The sequence below is a fragment of the Leptinotarsa decemlineata genome, unplaced genomic scaffold (assembly GCF_025532065.1).
Source record: "Leptinotarsa decemlineata unplaced genomic scaffold, Ldec_3_MD MMD2_P_RNA_scaffold_7, whole genome shotgun sequence".
Classification (NCBI taxonomy): Eukaryota; Metazoa; Arthropoda; class Insecta; order Coleoptera; family Chrysomelidae; genus Leptinotarsa; species Leptinotarsa decemlineata.
The window spans coordinates 2,923,048-2,942,272 of NW_027412534.1; the positions used below are offsets into that span (position 1 = coordinate 2,923,048).

Sequence of the window (19,225 nt, forward strand, 5' to 3'; positions counted from 1 at the left end):
AATGAATATTTTCAGAGTACTTTCATTATCACCATTGAAATTTGGAATTGTATTGAAATAAAGTTTCAGTACATGGTAATTAATACCTGAGATGGTCCTTTTCACCAGGAAAAGAAGTTTAACGAGCTTAAAACCTCCTGAAATCTTCAAAAGCCAACTAAACTTCTCTGAAGAGGTGAAATACCTTGGTATTATCCTCGACAAGAAGCTAACATGGAACTCTCATCTACAGAGTAGAGCAAAAAGAGCATACGTGGCTTATGAGCAATGTCGGAGGACAGTGGGACGCGCATGGGGTCTTTCACCCCGTGTAGTCGCCTGGATCTACACTGCAATAATAAGACCTATGTTAACGTATGGAGCCATTGCATGGGGACCTAAAGTTCTACAAGCAACGGCCATCCAAAAATTATACCAAATACAGCGACTGGCTTGTTTAAACATCACAGGAGCCATGAGAACAACACCAACCGCGGCAATGGAATTAATCACGGGTCTGACCCCTCTGGACCTGTACGTTAAGGAGGTTGCGTTAATGGCCATGGTACGATTGCACACGGCTGGTGTAAACCTAGAAGTAGGAATGGGTCGATTGAGGTTGGGCCTGTGGCAGAAAGCGCTTACTGCGCAACCTCTGCTGCAGGCAACAAGTGATGCAATTGAACCCAGGTTTGTGTTTAATAAACCCTACAAAATACAAATCAAGCAGAACACAGAGTCAGATGTTACAAATGCAATACGGATTTATACAGATGGCTCAAAAACCAAAGAAGGCTCAGGATGTGGAGTGTACTCCAGATCACTAAGCCTAAGGATTAAGTGGGGAATGGGAAGAAATACCAGCGTGGTCCAAACAGAACTGGCTGGTATCTCAATCGCCACAAAAGAAATAACCAAGAAAAGAATTTCTGGCAAAAACATTACAATCTGCACTGATAGCAGACAAGCACTATTAGCCTTGAACAGACACCGTGTTACTTCAGGGCTAGCACTAGAGTGCCACGAAGATTTAGCCAAAGCCTCGATAGATAATAACATTATCCTGAGGTGGGTTAAAGGGCACAACAGGAGTAAAGGTAATCGCATTGCCGACTCTTTAGCCAAGGAAGCGGCTGGACTAAGAATTTTAGGACCAAGTGGCACCCACGGCCTGATGACTTCGACAATTGCGGAACTAGTCAAAAGTTACACCCATGCTCAATCTCTAAAGAGATGGGATGAAATCAAAGGATGTAATCTTGCCAGGATCACCTTGGGCGACCCTGGGAAGCTGGCGCCGAAGAAATATCTGGCGATGACCAGGAAAAATCTACGCCTTACAGTAGGATTTCTGACTGGCCACTGTCAGCTAAGGAAACACCTACATAATATGGGGCTAGTGGACACACCTCTATGCAGGATGTGTGAACAGGAAGATGAGACTGTCAGGCATGTCCTGTGCGAGTGCCCGGAGTTATCGTCAATAAGAGAGTGTGTGTTCGGCGAGTCTTGGCCTACACCTGCCGATATAAAGGAGATGTCTCCCAGCGACCTGTCCACCTTCCTGGAAAGGACAGGATGGACGACGACCTAGGAGGACAACTCCTCGGGAGGATGTACAATGGGTCACATGTGGCCTAAGTGCGTGGGCTTACACTCACCCTCCCTACTCTACAGATACAGAATACCTGTTTTTTGGGGATTTGTCGTGTTGTTATCTCTGTCGAATACTAATTTATTCAGTTGTCCAAATTTGACTGATTGTAAATAAAACGGTTTATCTTGTCATTATTTCTGTTTTCTGGAGGATTTGTATTCATCTTTCTTTTTCATGCCAGAAGATTATTCTCACTTTTATCTGAAACGCAATCAATTTCTAGACTATTCTGTATTTATTCCTAAACCGAAATTATATTCGCTAATTGTTTATGTAAATAGTCAACTTTGTAACAGCATACGAATAGAAGTTGAGGAACAATGAATGGTTCATCTATTCCTGGTTTATGTTCACTTTCCTGGCTCAGTGTCGTTTTTATGGGTTTCTGACTCATTCTTCAAATTTGGTTTCTGTTCCTCAAAAAGAGAAACTTTTTTAGTATAATTCTAGACAATCAACACTCAATTTGAAGTATATTGATCATTATCCATTTTTTACAGAAGAAACGATAAGAAATTCAGTAGATCTACCTGTGAGAAACCTTTGCCCGTTGATGAAGATAAGCGTTTGGTTGAAGATCAATTGGCAGGTGTCGGTGAACTTCAGAAAGAGGTTCATCGTTTGAATATTCGAGTTTATCATCTAGAAACTGAAATGGGTAGGCTCGAGTGGAAAAATCAGAATTTGAATGAAGATCTAACAATACTAGAAGCATGCAATGAGAACCTCCGGAAATTCAGAGAATGTAGTGAACAACAAAATCAAGATTTGCGAAAACAGATACGAGAATTGAAAACTGAAATTGAAGTATGTGATGTCCCCCATTCCAGGATGATGGCACAAGAAAATCAGCACTTGAGAGAAATCATAGAAGAGATGAGGGAGTCAAACAAAATTCTGAAAGAGCATACTAAACTCTTGACGGAGCGTATGCATCGTTTGGAAAAGAAGAACAAACGACAAACTTGAACTTGGGCCGGGTTATATTTGTTTGAATAAAATAATATCTCAATAAATTACTCCTTCCAATCACCCTTGATATTTGAAATTCATAAGATTTTCGAGGACAGTTCATTATATACTGCATAAAGAATCACTTTTCGAATATTATTGAATCTTGTCTTGTCAAACCATAATGAAAATTTCAAATACTCTTCATTTATCCCATCAACATTCACATCAATGATTTTAAAAGACAGTCTGAAACAAAATTGAACACAGACTATTTTAACTTCTAACCTCTTGTTAGTTCTATAAAAAACAGTCAAATTATCACTATAAATTTTTACATTCAATTATGTATACTTACAAATCATTTATTAGTTTTATCGCAAGATCAACGAAAACATAAGCTGAATAATGCAATGAACTAAAAAGGAAAGCAGATACTTACTATTTAACGATGAATCAGAAAACTTCACTTTTTTAATTTAATACTAATGGTCAAGTGGATTTGAATCAAAATAATAAAAGTGATAATTTCACACTTTACTTCTCACCAGACTTTTGAAACCGTTTGAGAAAAATTGAATTGCAAATTAAACAATTTTAACTTTTGAATCTATCTTCAACAAGACAAAAGATGAAACTCCAAAACGTCATTGTTCATACTCAGTTTATTGTAAAACATGCTCCAATTGCAATGGAGAATATATTGGACAACCAACAACCGAAAGATTCAAGAATGTTTTCATAATAATAGCAAAATAACACATTTTTTTCAATGCGTTACAGAGATTGTATTGTCAAATTTATCTAAATGATTTGTTATGATAATAATATACTTTATTGTCATGAAAAATAAATCTTGTGGACAAAGCTTGTGAAAAATAAATACAAATGTAAGTAGAGAAATATAAAATGTGATTATAAAAACACCTACAAAAAAGTAAAGTTATAACATACACTATAGTTCAACGCCGAAATTTTGTATCAACATGGTTGTATGCAAATTAGTTTAAAAATGTTATCAACACTTATATAATAGACATATAAACATATGTTATATCTTGTTTTTCACAATTCACTTTTTTAAAAATTGGTTTATTTCTTTATAAACACTTTATTACAATATTGGAATATAACGTGAAAAACTTGGAACATTAACAGAATAAATATGAACTGTACTTGAGAATGATTTCTAAGTTAATGAACATCTTTCTGACCTCGCAGGGTCTATTTATACGTTTGGTATGAAAAACAATATTTGAACAGTGTCAGCAATTGCTTTGTCTGGAGCACAAGTGTTCATATTGCTGATACTGCACAATAAGCACTTTTAGCAGGAAGCTGTTATCGCTTTGTAATTTAATACGTGTGAGACGCTAATTCGCATATAACAACTCCCCTTTTATACAAAAAGTTGTTGCTTTTTGCTGCAACTTTTCACAAAACATTTTCCTTGTGGAAACTGGTGTTGAGTTGGATTTCCTCTTCTATAGGTTCCTGGAGGTTGATACTTGGTCTTCTCCTGGGGATGAATCTCGTTAAGATACGGGATGGTTGTCTGTCTGATCTTGGATGATCCGGGGGTGGTTGGTTCGAAGTGGATGTAATACCGATTCGTATTGGTCCTTTTCGTCTACATTTGCAAAAGATGTAAAGTATGATTAATACAATGATCAATGTTATAGTGCAATATGTGAACCATGATATGTGCTTGTTCACAAACGGCTCATTGATAAGTTTATCCAATTCTTCGGAATATTGGTTTAATTTATGTTGAGCGATGTTCAACTCGTCAACGTTGATTTTGTTGAGTTTCAGCGGTTTCAGTTCTGGAAGATGTCGTTTTTCAGGAAGATGGTCGCAACAGCTGTATGGTATTCGAACGGCATGGTTTTTGTATGTGACGTTCTTATATCTATCGACGAAGTATTTGGAGTGAATTCTAGTGCTTCCAACGAATGAGCTGCATCCGGGTTGGAGTTTTAGCAGGGAATTGGTTTTGATCACTCGTGTAACTGGTTCCATATTTTCGCAGTTAATGGTGATTGGTAGAACTTCAGATATTGTTATGAGCCACAAATTTAGACTCAGTTCCTGGACATTGTATTCCGTAGCGTAGATCAGTGAAGACTGGCAAGTTTTCGGGAGGACGGTCAATCTTCTCAATAGTTGGGCTTCGCATATAGCTTCGCTGTCAATCGGGTAGGGTAGTAGATCGGAACAGATTCTTACGCCATGATTCAGAGTTTTACAGTTTTCTAAATTTTGAAGTGAAATGTACAACAAGGATTCGTCATCTCTCGCAATATATTTTTGAACAGTTAATAATATGTGATGAAGTCCCGTTCGGTTATCTGGAATTGGTATTGGTAAAAGTCGATACAGAGTGTATGTTTCTGGTTCGACCAGTGGAATTTTTTAATATGAAAACAATTCTTTTGTCCACTTGATATGCTTCAAGTTCGATGATTTCGATATATTGAGCAACATGTGAGAGCATTGTGGGTAAAGGTAGATTGTTTTTATGGAGTGATTGAGAAATTTCCTGGAGTGAGTTCATTAGGTCATTAGGAGTGATAATTGAACTGTGAAGTATTTTCAACCTAGCGAATGTTATTGAATTCAATATGTCATCAAGAGTTGATTCCAAGAAAAGATAGCTTTCCATTAATGTTTCACATATTTCCATAGTTTTCAATTGTGCTTCATAATATGCAAGATCGTCTGAAATGTTATAGATTAATTGTTCTATTTGCTTGATATCTCGATTGAAGGTTTCTTCATCGATTTGAAGTTTTTGAATAGTTGTGTTGAAATTTCTAATTACTGATGTGGTCACCGATATTTGATTTTTCAAAAGGTTTTCTAATTGGTGTTCATCTTGAGTGAGTTTATTAATACAGTTGGTGTAATATTCGCCATCTGACGAGTCTAGATTACCAGTAATGGCTTTCCAGAAGGTGCCTATTCCATTAATTAATCCTCGTTTGGATCTTTTATAATAATTTTGGGTGTCTGCAAATATTTCTCGATATTTCAAGTCGAGTGAGTCAGATATTTGGGTCAATAAACTAATGTGTGTTTTCACTTCGGTTTTGAAGGAAAACATTCTAGGGTTTGATTGATCAAAAGTATATAGCATGTTTTCCAAAATTTTGTTGTTGTTATTTAAGGCAAATTCTATGGAGTCCAAGTCTTTGTAGACGAGAAGAGTCCATTTATCATTGGAAATTTTCAAAGTGCTTTCTTCGTGAAGAAAAATTCCTATTGTGTTATTAATGGGTTGAACGGAATATTGGGAATGTGTTGAGTGCGTTGCTGAAATCAGCAGGAGAATCCTGAAAATGAAATCAATTTTCAGTACAAGGTCGTAGTCTGTCAAAATTTACTTTTGTTTTTTGTCTTGTCTTCCAATTAACTAGCATTGCTGAGTTTTGGTAGATTTCTATAATTTCGAATGGGCCATTGAATTTGTTTTCTAGTTTATTTTTAATTTGGGATTCTTTAACGTAAACATTGTCTCCTACCTTATACTCAGGTATATTTTGTGCAACGTTTCTATCGAATCGAATTTTGGATTTTTCTTTTTGGTCTTGTGTTCTTTGACGAGCAATTTTATAATAATAAGAGATTTTATTATTTAAATCTCGTATGTACTTAGTTATGAGTTCCTTTTGGTTGTACAGAGTTTCGGGTGGTCTACTAGAGGTGTGTCCGAATAGTAGCTCGTAAGGGGTGAATCCGTGGGTTTTGTTTTTGGTGTTATTGTAACAAATTATTGCATATGGTAAAATACCTAAGGGGTGTTCATCAGGGTTGTCGATTTTATTTGTTCTTATCATTTCTAGAAGGGTCGCGTGAAAACGTTCTAAGGAACCGTTTGATTGCGGATGGTCCACACTAGAAAATGATTGTTTAATGTCATAAAGCGTACAAAGGTCTTTCAGTAGGGCGTTGTTGAATTCTCGACCGAAGTCACAATGAATTCTGAGTGGAGTTCCGTAGTGTTGAAAGTATAGCAGTAAAGTGTTTACTACTGATTTTGCTGATTTATTTTCAATTGGGTAAGCTTGGGTAAATTTTGTGAGTTCGTCTCGGATTGTAAGTATATAATTTTTTGTGGGAATTTCAAGAATGTCAATGTTTATTCTCTCGAATGGTGTTTTCGGAGTTTCTGTAATGACTAAAGGGCTTTTAAGGTTTTGTCTGCAAATTTTTGCTTTTTTGCAAGTTTCGCAGTTCTTTACAAAATTTTCTACGTCTTTGATTAGATTTGGCCAATTATATTTTTCTTTTACGCGTCTAACCGTTTCGTTAATTCCTCGATGTAAATTATTTTTTCCTGAATGGCATTGGTCCATTACGATGGGAATTTGGTCTTCGTCGGGAGTTCTTGTTAGATTTTGGCATACTGTTATTTTAATTTCTTTTTCAGCGAAAATGAAAGAAAGAATTTCCAAAATTGGTAAATCCAAATTATTTTCGACAAAGTACGTTTTGGAAATGTCTATTTCATCTGTCCATTTATAAAGGATGAAGAATAGAATTTCTACGGCTGAAGTATGATCGAAGGGTAGAACAATTATGAAGTATTTCCTGTCTTTAACGGTTTTACTTGAGAGAATATTAATTCTATCGTTGTAAAATTCGGCATTTTCCTCGAATATGTCATCTATGATTTTATGATGAAGATCTTCTAATTTGTTTTGGCAGAAAAAGGTGAAGATGTATTTATGTGATTTGTCTAAAAGTTGCGAATTGTCAAATTTGATTTTTGAGTAGTCAATCAGGGATCGAGTTTCATATAAGTGACTGAAATTTTCGTATTCTTGTAAAATTTGTTCGAAGGGGGTTTCTTCGTGTTCTGGTGTTTCTTTGTTTTGTGTTTCTGTGTCTTGTGTTTCTGTGTCTGTTGGTTTGTTCGTTTCATCGATTTCGTTTGAAGCGAGTATCGTAAGTTTTCCGTGAAAATTTGCACATTCTCTGAAGTGATTAATTTTGATCCGTGATAGGGCGTCGGCATTTTTATTTATTTTGCCAGGTTTATACTCTATTTCGTAGTCATACTCTTCTAATTTGAGTCTCCAACGTGCCAGCCTACTACCTGGGTCTTTTATTGAAAAAAGCCAAGTGAGGGGTCTATGGTCAGTGATGGGTTTGAACTTTCTTCCGAACAGGTATGGTCGAAAGTGTTTCACAGCCCATACAATCGCTAAAAGTTCTCTGTCAATCGTAGAGTACTTTGATTCAGCGTTGCATAGTGTTCTGGAGGCGTATGCTATTGGGAGGTCTTTTCCTATCGGTCCTTGTGAAAGAACAGCTCCTATTGCAAATGCGCTAGCATCTGTCGTTAAGAGGAAAGGTTCTTCGAAGTTGGGATAGATCAAAATTGGACTAGAAGTAAGGGCTAATTTCAATTCGTTGAATGATTTCGAACATTCTGAGTCGAATTTAAATGGGGTATCTTTCTGTAGTAATTTTGTGAGTGGTTTGGAAATTTTGGCAAAATTTGGTATGAAGCATCGATAATAACCAGCTAAACCTAAAAATGATTTGATTTCTTTTGGGTTTTTTGGTTGGGGGAATTCTTGGATGCATTCAACTTTGGAGGGGTTTGGTTAAACGCCGTTTTTCGTGATGACGTGTCCAAGATAAGCGACTTCTTTCCTTAAAAATTCGCATTTGTCAGGCTGAATTTTCAAGTTGGCTTTCCTTAGTCTTTTGAACACTTCTGTTAGTCTTGAAATATGTTCGTGGATCGTTGGTGAGTATATAATGATATCATCCATGTATACAAGACAGCGCTCGTTTTGGATGCCAAGGAGGATGTTATCCATCACTCTTTGGAACGTGGATGGTGCGTTCTTTAATCCAAAAGGCATACGGGCAAATTCATAGTGACCGTTCTCAACAGAAAAGGCTGTTTTTGGAACGTCTTTTGGGTCGATTTCGATCTGGTGAAATCCTGACGCAAGATCGAGGGTGGTAAAATACTGACATTTTCCAAGCTGATCTAGCAGGTCGGAAATGTTGGGTAACGGATACTTATCGGCTACTGACAGTTCGTTTAGTTTTCGATAGTCAATCACAACACGCCATTTGGGTTTTCCTGAAGCATCTAGCTTTTTTGGTACTACCCAAACAGGGGATGACCATGGGGATGTCGAATGTTGAATGATACCTTGATTGAGCATTTTGGAAATTTGACTTCTTCTTTGTGAATATGAGGGTATCTGTAAGATTTTGTAAACACAGGTCTCGCATTGTTAGTTTCGATTGTGTGTTTAATTTCATTGGTGAAGGTGAGGTTGTCGCCTTCAAGATAAAATATGTCAGAAAATTCTAGGCATAATTCGGTTATCATTTGTTCTTCTTCATGGTTTAATTGGTCAAGTCTGAGTTGGTTTTTTATCTCTTGAGTTCTGTCAATTTGTTCTAAATTATCGTGAGAGGTGTTAAAGTTCAAAATTGATTCAAAGTTTGTTATTGGTTCGAGAAAAAGGTCTGAAAAATCTATTGTTTTGGGGATTGCGTTGGCGTTTATGATGGATGTCAAAAATTCACCATTGTTGTCAATTTTTACTAAAGCATTTGGTATTCTGACTTTCTCTTTTTCTTGCGCTAACAGTATAGCGTCGGTATTTTTGAGGTTACTTCTGAGTTTGAATATTCTTTCTGTTCTGGGTTCAATTGAAATTTGGTTTGGTTTCGAATTTTCAGTTACTTCATTATCTATAACTTTGAACAAAGGAACTGTTTTGAAATTTGTAATTAATTGTTTGTTTTTCAGATCAATAATACAATTATAATGTTCCAAAAAATCGGATCCTAATAAACCATCGAATTCAATATCAAGGTTGTGAACATAGACTTTGTGGGGATCATTATCTTTGAAATTGATCAGAGTCGATTCAGTGATTAAAACTTTTTGGTCCGTGATTCCCTGGACTATTACATTTTCTGGGAATCGGTGAAGGTATTTTTCACAAGTTTTTGGTTTGAATATCGAAATTCCTGCACCAGTATCTATTAAAATTTTGAAGGTATTTGAAAGGTCTTTGATGTAGTATAAGTTTTTTGAATTCATGGAGTGAAGTGAACTTACATGAAGCGTTGTTCCGGGAAGTTCAGATCGGGGTGATAATCTTCTAGGTTCATTGATTGGATTTGAGTTTGAATGTCCGATGTTATGTCTTGGGATTGACTGAAATCTGGAGGGTGATGTTGTGTTGGAAGTGAAAGAAAATCCTGGTATTCTGAGATATTTGGATTGTTTATATATTGGTCGTGTTGGTCATTTTGGTCATATTGATCGTATTGATCATATTCTTGCGGGCATTGACCATTATCGGTATAATAGTCATTTTCTTGGCTACTAGCTGTATAGTAGTTCTCATACTCTGTGTTATAATCTTGAAGAGGTTGAGATTCTTCATATGTAACGCAATGTGTTCTTTGTTGATTTGAGTTGGGGTTGCGTTGAATTACTGAGGGACGATTCTGGTTTTGGTTTTGGAAATTTGGCCTAGGTGGGGTATTTTGGAATTGCGGTCTTTGTTGATTGTTTTGAAATTGTGGTCTTTGCTGATTGTTTTGAAAATTCGTTTGAGGACGGTTTTGTTGGGGAAAATTTGGTTTCGGAAAGTTCGTATTTTGAAAGGAATTTGTGTTATTTGGTGGTGGTCGTTGTCTTTGGCGGCATTCGTTCGACAAATGACCAAAGCGTCCACAAAAGTTACACGTTCTTGAAGACTGAGGTTGTTGGGGTCTTTTGGGAATGTTGTTTTTCTGTTGGTTATGTTTGTCATGCTTTTGGTTTTCGAAATACGAAAGTTGGAGTTCTCTCCTGATTCGCATATGTGCTTCGAGCATGTCTCTGGGGTTTCCAGCGCGTATGATTTGTCCTAGTCTGGGTTCAAGTCCGGTGAGTAGTGTATTCAGTGTCATTGTTTCGATGAGTCTCGATTGAGCTGTTTTTTGATCGGCAGTGAGGGTAGATTTTTGAATACAAGCGTGCATTTTGGCGTTATGTACTTGTAATCTGTTGAAAAATATCAACGCGGTTTCATTTGGTAGCTGTTTAAGTCTTTGTAGGTCTTGGATTAAGGAGGTGAGATCTCGGGTATCACCAAAGTTTAAATTCAATAGGTGTCTGATCTCTTGATATGTTTCGGGGTTTCGAGAGCTTATCAGTTGGGCAGCTCTTCCGCGAAGTTTGTTTTTAATGTGTATCGTCAAAAGATTTCTTTGGTCGCGAGTTGACATTTGGTATGCACAATCGCAAGCATTTGTAAAAGTTGTAAGAAATATTTGGTCTCCTTCAAATTCAGGGACGATCGAAAATATTTCCGACAATTTATATGGTTCAATTTCGGGAAAAAGTTCAGGGATTGGTTCAGGGGCATTTTCGTTGTCAGGCATATCGCTCAATTAATCGATTCACTGGACTATAATAAATCAATAATAGCAATACTCAATACCTCTAAGATAATCAAACAGTACGATTATTTTGATGATAATTGATCTGTGCAATTATCAACAATTGGTTTTACAATAAGCCAATAATCAATCTGTATGATTATTGCAATGAAATAAAATTCAATACAATAAACGAGATGAATCTTTGTTGACTTACAGTATTTGTTTCATGGGTGATTCGTCTTGTTCTCGAAGTTTTCCACCAGGGGCTTCACTAGGTGTTCCTTCCGTGGTTTTCTTCAAGTGATGACTCCTCGGGTTCTCTTGGTTCTCGCTTTCTCGAAGGGCTCGGTCCTTTGTTTCCTTGAAGGGCTTGGTTCTTTGATTCCTTGAAGGATTGGGATCCACCGCTGCCAGTTAGAATTTTTCTTGTTCTAGCAACGTTCAGGAATCCGCACGACTGCGCCAATTTGTTATATCTTGTTTTTCACAATTCATTTTTTTAAAAATTGGTTTATTTCTTTATAAACACTTTATTACAATATTGGAATATAACGTGAAAAACTTGGAACATTAACAGAATAAATATGAACTGTACTTGAGAATGATTTCTGAGTTAATGAACATCTTTCTGACCTCGCAGGGTCTATTTATACGTTTGGTATGAAAAACAATATTTGAACAGTGTTAGCAATTGCTTTGTCTGGAGCACAAGTGTTCATATTGCTGATACTGCACAATAAGCACTTTTAGCAGGAAGCTGTTATCGCTTTGTAATTTAATACGTGTGAGACGTTAATTCGCATATAACACATATATACTTATATATAATATTACATAAATAAACACAACCATTGCACCGGACAATCAAACATTTACATCCAAAGAATATAAACAGAAATCTTATATAACCTAAATTCAAATATGCACATTTTGATCACACGAAATTAATTTCTGCTTTTCATAGTGGGAAATAACTTGCGACAAATTTTCCAAGTCGAAGACGTGCCTGATGGTTTCACTTCTACTCTCTGCGCGGCATTAGCTGGGTGGGTTGTTGTTTTTCCGTTGGGTGTCTGCCACACGTACCTACAAAGTCATAAGTCTGCGTGTCAACTTCGTTGTTATTGATGCTACAAATTCGGTTGTATGAGCAATCTAGTAGCATTTTTAATGGCCTTCTCGATGCCGAAAACAAAAAAAATACAGTCTAGTTTTCAAAATATTTCATAAAATTATTTTTTTTCAAATGGAATACGCTATATTTTATCATGCATTTCGATTCGTTAAAACAATCTCAACAACAAAGCTCATATCACCTTTCTTCCTAATGTTGAAGGTGAGCGACTTATGTGGAAATATTTATTTATTTCATTGGTTCGGAAAATTTATTTGTTCTGGCAAATAAAACGTCATGATTGTCCACATATTCAATTTTCGTACTCATACGAATGACAATATCTTGTTAATAACAGCAAAAAGAAAAATATGCACCGGGATTTGAACTCTTGAAACCCGTGATCATCATGTCGTATCACTAACTTGACACCACTGAGCCATTTGGTATTAATTTACAAAACAATAATTTCCAATTTAAAGTCATTCCACTAGCCGTATTCATTTTGTTAATCAAAATATATCTGCTATAATGATAACATTGAAGCCATTTTTGTACAGAACAAAATACTGGAGCGTCATATTGATGCGGTTGGAAAAAAAAATGTGTTTCAGTCGATAAAACAGAATTATTTTGAGAAATCAGGTTGCCTTGAAACTTTGTTATGATACTATTTGTCAAATTTTCTCAAGTATATCATGACAATGTCATAAATTATTGTAACTGTCAACTACTGTTCAAATATTTTTTGAAATGCCCATCAAGAAAAATGATATATTAGAATCCTACTGGGTTCGCCAAAAAAATAGCGTAAGAGCACTCCAACGCTACATCAATTCGTTCGTCGATTCAGTAACAATGAAAAAGTTTTGAAAAAAGAATAAAAAACGTTTTGTAATATCTGAAGATACAGATATTGACGTTTTAGACTACTTTGAGATAAATTCAAATAATTCTATCAGATTTATCTAGAAAAATAGCTGTTCCACCGTCTGTTATTCAACAAATTCTGAAGAAACATAAGATTTCTCCTCATAAGTTGAAACCAGTGGTTTACGAAGGAATGCAGACAAGACCCAAACTTCTATAGAAATATCATATGGAACGATGAGGGTAACTATTCAAATTGAGGGATATATAATAGAAAAAATTTTCATTATTGGAGTAAACATAATCTATTTCCAGTCTATCCCAACAACCCGCAACGACTATTCAGTATTATTGTTTGGTGTGGTCTATTTAGAGGCAGAATTATATCGGTCCATTTTTCTACCATGGTTCTTTGAACGGACCCCGTTACATTAATTCCTCAACAAGAGTATCAGAAGAGTTTTTCGATGATCTTCATCTGGAGGTTCGTCAGATGATCTATTTTCAGTAGGATGGAGCACCAGCACATAATTTCAATGGCGTAAAAATAATGTTGCAGGACTGTTTTGGAAACAGATGGATTGCTACAAATAGTCTTGTTGAGTGGCATCCTCATTCAACAGACATGAAATCTCTAGATTTTAACTGAACTGAACAAAACGGAATAATTTCACGGTAATTAAAGGAAGTTTCAGACAATTTTGTTAGTTAACAATTGTCTAAATTATTGAAAAATCACCTTTAATGAAAAATTCCAACGAGAATCAGTTCTCTATGGTGTTTAGATTATATTGTAATTCATTTAAATTTTTGTAATTACTTTAAGTACCTCAAAAAAATTATTTTCAAGTTACGTACTCGCTTAGAGGCCGTGTGCGCAACATAAAAATGACAAAATTGACGTGCGGATAGCTATTTTCAGCGTTAAATCAAAATTATAAATAATGGAGATACCGTTTCGGGAGTCGGAACTTTTTTTTAGTACATTTCCTCCTCTTCAAGGATCTCAAAATTCAAAAATATTTATAGTTTACAAACTATAAACAACAAAACCGAACACTGCTTTTTAGGATCTTTAATTGTTTATAACTTTTAGAATTTTTTTTGAACTGATTTACTTTTTTTTACAATGATCTAGACAATATTCCGGACCGAATGAGCCTAACCACTTAATTTTACTAAAAGTATGTCCATTCAATACGAATCTAAACTTAAAGCCCAGACTAAATGATTGATTACAGTTGATACCAATGGTTGTGAAATTGTAGAGAACAAAATGGTCTGGTATTCGAATGTGAAAAATCTGATTCAACTCATTCTATTCCATTTGTTGTTTTTGTGTTGGCATCAGCGACGTTCGAGAAAAATATGTAGTCATAGGCAGATTCGAATTCAAGACCTGCTGGTACACTATTGCTGTGCCGTCTCACCACTTGTATTAGCTGTAATTTTGTATAATATTTTACATCAGTTGAGTATGTTGAATTTCTCACTTCAAAGAATTATTGAGTTTTGGATGATCGAATATATTTTTACTGGTTTTATCGCTTTTGATGAAGAGCTAAATGGAAAATTCAGCTCAATTGAAATTTCCTTCAACTTCTACATTGATTTTTGAAAATGTTCAATTTCACCCACAAAACTGTTTCTCCAATTCAGCCAATTAATGGCATAAGTCATTAATTGGCTGTCGTTTTTATGTCTTTGGCATTGACTACTATAGTCATTAGCTTCTTCTGAGTAGGGTGTGTTAATAACTCTCTGAGCCACACCTGGGGTCATGATGGCTATTTGTAGTTCCGTCAGCTATGTTACGTAGGAGAATCAATCCTACTCCATTTGAATAAATAATAAATGGAGGGAGAATCTGAAAGCAATTATTCATTTAATAATTAATAACGGAGTTTGTCTTCTTGATAATTTGCTGTTGAAAGCATGGTACGAATTATCTGTCTATATACCGGGTGCCAACGAAATCATATATAACACATGTGGACATTTCTATTGAATAAAGAATGACGTTACATACAGAAATATTATCAAACTCGATATAGGATGAAACTAACGTCGAAGTTTGCTTAGTTTTTGAATAAAAAAGTTTGAAAATTTAAGTTTTTGATTCAACCACGTAATTTTTATCAATTTTGTTTAAACGACATTGTGTATATAATTTATCTCGAAAATCTAAATAGAAATTTGTATTTTTTGAACTTCGACTTCGAAATGACTCTCTTATACAACAAGAAGGTGTCGCAGATAGTAATCTGTTGATTTCTCTCTGCCAGTGAGAAAGTGAGAGTGTCAAAGCACTCATTGTGGGATAATAACTTCATAAAAATGACACTTTTCACCGGTAGAGATGAATGGACAGCAGAGTATCATTTTTTGTAGTAAAAGAGGTACACTTCGATGTCGAAGTTCAAAAAATACTACATCCTATTTAGATTTTTGAGATCAATGAAGTGAAAATCGGCATATAATAAAAGCCAGTAAAGAGTTCGTTGATATGTGAAAAATTTCAATTGTTGAATTTCATTCAAAAACTGAGGAAACTTCGTCGTTAGTTTCTCTTTATATCAAGTTGTTTGACGTCATAGTACCGCCATATTCAAATATAAATGGCCACATGTGTTATATCGTTGAAAAGAGAATTTTATTTTTGATCAAATGGTTAAAAAATATACAGAGTCCTATTGGAAATTCTCAACTTGGTTTTATTTCCAGTTGACCCTGTGAAGATTTTCACGAGTTTTATTATAAAAAATATCAGCTTCGAAGAACTCCGAATTTCAAATTTCTTGCTAAAGAAACAATTGAATGGCGCCGTGTACAATGATTTCGTTGTCACCCGGTATAGTAACTTCACAAGAGGAATCGACATGTCCACTTTCTATTCATAGTCTAGTTCACATGTACCATTTTTGTCTTGAAAATATGAAACATTTTATATAATTTGTATCGGTATATGCGGAGTAGAGTAGACGTGTTCACAAGTGCTCCTGTTTGAAACAGTTTCTGAAGGTGAAATACAGTACATCCAATTCGTTAATAGCAGCAGTAACAAAAAAAAAATTGAAGAGTGCTATCACCTCGAAAAAAAGACACAAAAAATGTTTCTTGCAAGAGACGTAATTGAAGAAATTGAATCCGCTCTGAATTCAACGGTGAACAAATGTCTAAAAGAACAGTCGTTTACAAAAACCATCTGTGAAAACGTGTCGATCGCAGTCAATGAAGTAATGGAGCAAAAACTCATCCAAATTGAAGAAAAAATTGTGAAATTCCAGGTTGAATTCTCACGAATGATAACCGATATTGTCGCAACTCAGTTCTCGCTTGGCTATTTACGAGAGGATTTTTATTTGCTGTTTCACCCATTCATCTCATTCATCCAAATAATAAAAGAACTCGTTTAAAACTTAATTAAATGTTTATTGTAAAAGAAACGGAAAAAAATACTTTAAATAAACTCAAACTCAAATGTTAATAAAAAAAATACATTAAAATAATCAAAAAAACTTACATTACACTGCCACCCAGCAGGATTGAAGAAAAGGAGATGTGCTGCATTTCTGATGACCCAATCGATACGTAAATGAATACTGTCTGTTGACTGTTAACTGTTAACTCTTATCTATAATCTTGACCTCCCTCAATATTTATAAAGAATTATACGCTGACATTGCGACTTTGATCCGGTCACTGTACTGAGGTAAAATGCACAGCATGCAATCTGTGCCAAGTTTGCATATTTGGAGATTGTTTTATATTCCATATCCTGTGATCGGATCAATTTCGATGTCTATGAACTTGAAATATCAAAAGATGGAATTCTGAATACTGAGTGTTTTTGTGTTAAAATATTGAAGTGAGGTTGGAACATCTTTCAATTCATGTATTTACTTAAATGAATCTGAATAATTTCATGATTATCTTCTATATTTGACACAATGGAAAGTAAAATTAATAGGTTTAATATGGAATCACAGGACTATTACAAGAGAACAGTGTTATGGAACGAAAATGCGATACCCTAGAACAAGCAACAATGATGAACAATCTCAGAATTTTTAACTTACCCGAAAAAAACAACGAAAAACTAAAAGATGAAATCATTGATCTTCTGGATACGAAGATGTCAATTGCACTGAATGGAAATGATGTCGAAATCTGCTATAGAATAGGAAAAAAAGAGGGAAATAAGGTGAGAGTTACTTTCCTGCAACTTGGAAACCACAAACTGAGAAGAGATATATAGAAGAAAGAAGCTCATGAAAGAGACCGGCATAGTCATCCGAGAAGATTCAACAAGACTGACTGAGAATTGAACTACTAACAAAGACTATAGAACAAACTACAATGAAAAACGTTTGGACTGACTTGGGAAATATTTTCGTCAACCATCATAACAAGCTGTACATCATAAAATCAAAAAATGATAACGATAAAATTTTCGGATGGATATATATATATATATATATATATATATATATATATATATATATATATATATTTATTATTTAAATTTCAAATTGGGGAGCACATGACATAGATATTAAACAAATTGGCATTCCTGTATAGGATAAAAGTTTGGCAATACTGGATCCAACAATGTAATTGTTTTCTGAACTGTCATGTCATTTATTTCTTCTCCTCCATTTTCATTCAAAATTAATATTATAATCTATTTTGTGATCACATGTACCGGCCTGGTACAAAATCAGAATTTTAGAATTAAAAAAAGGAATTTATTCATTAGATTCACAATAATTTCACCAAAATTGACGTTTAAATGTTTGAGAGTTCGATTTGTAACTATAATCATCTTGAATCACTATCCAAACTAATTTCAATGTTTTCACATTTCTCAAATCTAAGTTCAACATTAAAATCAAATAATAACAAAAATTATTTTAAACATCACTGAGTCCAACCTCAATGACAATGTAAGTACATAATCTTCAACTGTACAATATCAATTAGTCTTATGTTCTATTATTGTAGTTTTCCCTGAGGATGACAGTATACATTGTCGAAATGATTGGAATATATTGTTAAAAGAGTACACTTTCTCAATTGCTGCTTACCCAAATATTTACCCGTTTAATATATGTATATATATATATATATATATATATATATATATATATATATATATATATATATATATATATATATAGTTTTTGAAACATATTTTTACTCTGATAATTAAAACTGTTCTACATTTTCTAATATCAATTGCGTCTTTTCCCAAATTTATTCACAGGAAAATCTACAAGAAAAGTCAAGTTTGGGTAAGTAATTCTTGTGCTTGTGCCTGAATCCACCTGAGAGGTTGAGAAAAATCTGTATACACTGAAGTATAGGATTTAACTCAACATAACTCAACTCAACTCAACATAAGAGTCTAGCCGAGTAAAGTTTTCAGAACAAGTAATAATAATAATAAAAATTATATAAATATTATAAATTATATAAATAAATATTATATATATATATATATATATATATATATATATATATATATATAAAGCGATGGGTAGTCTTGACTGACTAGTTAAGGAGAAATACGGAATAATGTTGGGGATGCAGTCAAAAATTGCTGGGCTGTTGTTTAAAGAATACTCTTTGTTATATGGTCGAGCTTTCGAGAATGTTTATTCCCTTTATCAAGACATCTACAATAAATTGATAACATTGAAGCAAAATTGTAAAACAATAGATAAAAAGTACTTACTAACTTGAGGTTATATTAAAAAGTCGAAAATTTTACTGAGAAACACAAAAAAGTCCTTTTCATTATGTAGAAAAGTGTCACACATTAAAATTTTTTATGGTTTAAAGAAAATATATATATAAACTTTATTCAGAAATAACATTTAGAGGATTTGAAATTTTAAATTTTATTTTAACGGCCATGCATGGCACTTACTAGTGGCGTGGTAGCAACTAGAAAGAAAGGAAACAGGAAATATCTGCAAATTGATAATTGACATTATGACATTTGAAGTTTAAAATTTGAAAATTGACAATATAACTAAACCAGGATTACCAAAAGGTATACCAAACAACAGTGATTACACTAGCAGTCTCAAAAAGTATCTGAAAATGGATACAGTGCTGCCAAGTACTCATAAAAGAAGTGAGTAACAAGACTCAACACTACCTCCAAACTCACACACTATCTGTTACTTTGGGAACCTGGGGGAATCAGTTCCAATTTCAAGATATAATTA

General features: G+C 34.4%; 1 protein-coding gene across 1 annotated transcript; it reads right to left on the bottom strand.

Annotated features, from left to right (window-relative positions):
• Positions 1–3,703: 3,703 nt before the first annotated feature.
• LOC141480281 (uncharacterized) lies at positions 3,704–11,784 on the bottom strand. The gene is made up of 2 exons (XM_074170203.1): positions 11,220–11,784; positions 3,704–5,922 (listed from the first exon to the last, which is right to left on the bottom strand). Exons 1-2 carry the CDS (start codon positions 11,231–11,233, stop codon positions 4,935–4,937), a joined length of 1,002 nt encoding a protein of 333 aa, XP_074026304.1. The 5' UTR covers positions 11,234–11,784; the 3' UTR covers positions 3,704–4,934.
• Between the last annotated feature and the right edge of the window lie 7,441 nt (positions 11,785–19,225).